This window comes from Benincasa hispida, chromosome 9, assembly GCF_027475165.1.
Source record: "Benincasa hispida cultivar pf3 chromosome 9, pf3_genome.v1.1, whole genome shotgun sequence".
Lineage (NCBI taxonomy): Eukaryota > Viridiplantae > Streptophyta > Magnoliopsida > Cucurbitales > Cucurbitaceae > Benincasa > Benincasa hispida.
In genome coordinates, this window is record NC_143486.1 from 11,381,498 (window position 1) to 11,385,996 (window position 4,499).

Below are 4,499 nucleotides of genomic sequence, written 5' to 3' on the forward strand. Positions count from 1 at the left end.
AGGCCAAGCATATAGACGGTATTGGTATTAACCTATGTGCCTTTGAGGTCTTATACCTACATTGATTGATTCGATCAAGGAAGGATATACCATCATCGAATATTGTTTGTTTATCTTCTATTCATCAAATCTCCACGATTGATATTAACACCACATCATGATTGGTTAGTAATTTCATATGACAATTTTTAATTGGGATTTTCACACTCTAATCTAAATCGGTTTCTTTATTCATGAATGCAATTATTTAGATAAAGTTTTTATTAGTCAGCCTTCACTTTCTAAACTAATATTTTGGTCTAGAACCAAGAAAAAGTATTGTTACAGAATTTTTGGTAAATTCAAAAATGATGTAGATGGTTTGGTTGAGTGATTTTCAATTGCATTGTATTTGTTTTTAAGTTTAGTGTATTTGTTGGGCGTAGTTCTGAAACTAATTACACTGTATTTGTAGGTCACATAAATATCTCACTGGAAGTATCGTAAAAAACTTTCAAAAGATATTTGACGACTACAAAACCTTCATCCAAATTACGGTGTAATTAATTTTTCTTTAACCCTAAAACGTCCCCATCTGGACTTTTAGAATTTTGAGTAGAGTGGAGGAAATTATGATTGCGATGATAGATTCAGAGATAGTAATTCTATTCACGATCACACCATTATTGGCGGAGAAGCCGATTTCGAAGATGAAAATGACGACAACTTGGTTGGAGATGAGGTCGGTGCAATGATTAGAGTCTAGCCAACCGATAGTCTCTAGATGTTAGTTTTAATTACAATGTAATTATAAATATTAAATGCATTGCAATCTCATTTGTATGGTTGGAGGTAGTTTAGTTTATTTTTTATTTTTAATTTATTTCATCATTTTTCCGAATGAAATGATGATTTACTACTTTATCTTCTTGTCGTTAGTCCAATCTTGAATCATATTTCACAAATCACAAATCACCCTTCACAAACTGAATCGAAAATCAACCGTGCAATAATCGTTCTAATGGCGGCCTTAGGCCCCATCGAAGAGCCACCATCGAAAGGGCCGATTTATATAGCTACCACTCATGACCCACCCACCCGCCTGCTCTCTCTCTCTATATAAACACATTATTCCCACGCTTTATCTTTCTATAAAGCTTTCCAACTGTGGAGACCGCGTGGAAGGCCTTTCGGGCATCTTTTTCCCGGAGCCGAGGCGTGTCGAAACAGATAAGCATCACAACAATCTCCTTTCAGCTCCTTCAGTTTAATTTATCTTCATTCTCGCGTTGGGTTATTCGCGGGTTTTGATTTTTGTAAGTCCCTTTCTGTCTCTGTTTCTATCTTTCTGATTTGATGTTTATCGCTTGATATTTCCTCGATAGGGGTTGGTTTTGTCGGAGTTTGGCTCTTTAATGTTATTTTTTTGGATGGAATTCATTGGGCGTATTTAGCTGGGTTTTAGATCAGAGCTGTGCAATTTGCTTACAGCCTTCTGTTGAAGGGGTTGATTTTTGTTGTGGGTATGATAAGCTAATGTGTCTCGATCTACTTTTGATGAAAAATTGAGAATTCGATCTTCTGAGGCCAACGCATCTCATGAGTTTCTTTGTGTAATTCACTTGCGGTTGTTTATTTGCTTGGTTCTTTACGTTCTTTCGGGTGGGGGATGAAGAATTTGAGAGTCAAGACTTCGAAATGATAGATTTGGGATTAAAGTGGGAACACGGAGGAAGAATTTTATTCTGTTGGATGTTCAATTGAAAAACCTCTTTAACTTTGTGCTGCTTAAAATGTTAGTATTTTGGTGTTCTTTATTATCATTATTATTTTGGTCAAGAAAGAAACAAAATTATATTATTAATTGGTAATTAATTAATTAAAAGGTCAGAAACTTGGGACTTGATTACATTAAATAACCAAGAAGGTTCAATCCCAAGTCAACCATCCGTTGTAACTGTAACGAGGGAAAATGTACTGGGTTACAGGTACATTTGAATTTTGGGGATTCTTTCTGGTCTGTTTTTATCTTTGATAAATAATGAGTCATTGAACTTGCATCCTATTTATGAATTATGAGATGTTCTAAGCAATAACTTTAGCTAATTGAACGTAATATCAAATTGTTAAGCTGCTTTTCCAGAACTGATATTTTCATGTTGTCATTTTTTTCACTTTCGTTTCTGTTGCTATTATCCTCGGTCTTCCTGTCTTGATGCTTGAAAATTCTGAAGTTATCCTTATTGCATTTTGATTGCTGATAGAATGGGTTGTAGAAAGTAAGTTACACAAGGAGAGTTATATGAGCGAGTTGTGTTAATTTCATGTTCTAGCGACCTTCACTCATATGCTTGCTTGTTGTTTGCTTGGAAAAAATTGGAGACGTCTTTTGAACCTGCATGCCTTGCCTGCTTCTCGGTAGACTTCTGAGAATATGGTTTCTTAGGTTATGTCATTCTTATGTGATTGATGTGAACGAAATACATTAAATTCTAATTGCCTGATGAGCTGTTTTTCTTTCAGTTACTCTACTCTGTATCGAGTTTACATCATTGGATGATCTACAATAGTGTTTCCCTCTGAAATATAGAAATATCATCTCTCAAATATGACGTTGCACTATAGATCTACAATAGTGCATTTTTGGATTAGCTGGAGATTTATTGAAATAGATGACGTTTTCTTGTTTATGTAGTAGGCTTGTGTTAGTTGTCTGCTCTAACGTAGCTAGTTTTGGGGCTTCTGATGTGAAAAAACTCAATTTGGCTTGATTTTTGTATCGCTTATGACTTGTATTGTATTCCTATTGACCACGGCAGTTTTGAGAAGGTCCGTTGCACCATTTTTACATCAGTTGGTAATGGAAGAGTAGAACTACACTAGGGTTGGCTACTTGGTCCCATTTGGATTGCCTCTGTTTGTACTAGAGCTAAGAGATGGACAATTGTACTAGTGTTAGTTCTACTTTCTGAGAAGAAAAAAAAAGTGCCAGTGTTTGGTCTGTTTTTTCTTTTTTTTATTGAGTAATCATTGTTTAGTCCTTAATTGTATAATATTTGGAATGTTTTGTTCTGGGTGAAATCACCACCAACAGTAGTAGAAGCTGAGATCAATTACTCTTTCTCAAAATTGCTGCATACAAACATCATGGATTGCCTATTGGTAAATGACCTTGATAAAGGGCCAAGAGGTCATAGTTTTATTCCATGGTGGCCACCTATCTAGAATTTAATATCCTACCTACTTTTTTTAAGGTTAGGCAGGTTGTCCTATGAGATTAATCGAGATGCACGTATGCTAGCTTAGACATTCACGAATATCAAAAGAAAAAGAATGCTGCATACCCTGCTATATGAACTTCAATCTTACTTTGAAAAAAAATACATATATTGAGAATCATGTAGCAAGTTATCTAATCTGTGCTGTACATTTCAGGCTGACTGAGGAAGTTGGATCATGCAACATGGTTCTTGACAGTGTCCTTTCTTCTCCTAACAGGAGGACCCCGTCATTCCGAAAGTCCTTTCCAAATGAGTTGGGTAGTTGGTCGACTCTTGTGCAGCGACATCACTTTCTGCTGACAGCACTTGCCCTCTTGACTTTTCTTTGCACAATTTACCTTTACTTTGCTGTCACCTTAGGCTCTTCCTCCTCTTGCTTTGGACTGACTGGGACGCAAAAAGCTAAGTGTCAACTGGAGCTTGCAAAGACTTCCATGGCTAAAGGGAAACTGAAAATTCTTTGATACATAGGATTGTGATCCAAAGCATGTCTTTTGTTTGTAGTTCTCAACAATTTGTGTTGAAGACTTGAGAAAACGAAGGAAAAAAAATTTAGTTTGGCATACAAGTTTGTGTAGTAAGATGTAAGCAAACTCTCGATACATGATATCTAAGGGGAAAAATGCATTAATCAATCATTTTTTGTTTTGCAGATTTATTATGTATAAGCTCTAAATGAAAATGAAGAGATAATGGTATGTTTGGTGGGAATCTAAGGTGTTTAGATTATTGAATATTCTTTTCGCAGTAAGGTAAGATGCCAAACGCATCAAGAGATTTTTGGACATCTCAAGAGTTTTGGATGTTCTTTTGAAATATGAGTTTTTTGGACTTTTGTGTTGAGTACATCTCTTTTTACTTTTTTATCTTTTTTATTTTCATTTCATAATTAAAATAAACATAATCGTCATTTTGAATTAATATATATTATTTTGTTGATAAAAATAACAAATAAAATAATAAAACTATATTAATTTGAAAAGAAATTTGAATTAATATAAACAAATATGTTAGATTTAATTTATATTAAATTAATTATAAATTAATGAATAATTATAAAGACATTCTTGAAATATTATGTAAATTTAAGACAATCTTGGATAGAAATCTTACAAAACAGACATAATTATTTAAGATCATTCATCCGTCTTCATAAATGAGAATTGAGATGTTGAGTTATGTGCGACAGGATTCTTATGTGTTTTTTAGTTAATCCTAAAATGCCCTCAATAATATCTT

General features: G+C 34.1%; 1 protein-coding gene across 3 annotated transcripts; it reads left to right on the forward strand.

Moving 5' to 3' along the window:
* Nucleotides 1–1,125: 1,125 nt before the first annotated feature.
* On the forward strand, nt 1,126–3,971 carry LOC120086949 (ephrin-A3 protein). Of its 3 annotated transcripts, none has more exons than XM_039043762.2 (2): nt 1,126–1,295; nt 3,415–3,971. In XM_039043762.2, exon 2 carries the CDS (start codon nt 3,443–3,445, stop codon nt 3,722–3,724), a length of 282 nt encoding a protein of 93 aa, XP_038899690.1. In that variant the 5' UTR covers nt 1,126–1,295; nt 3,415–3,442; the 3' UTR covers nt 3,725–3,971. The 3 variants fall into 3 exon arrangements, with proteins under 3 accessions (XP_038899690.1, XP_038899691.1, XP_090174416.1); XM_039043763.2 differs by lacking the exon at nt 1,126–1,295 and adding an exon at nt 1,317–1,502; XM_090318290.1 differs by lacking the exon at nt 1,126–1,295 and adding an exon at nt 1,519–1,774.
* Nucleotides 3,972–4,499: the final 528 nt, after the last annotated feature.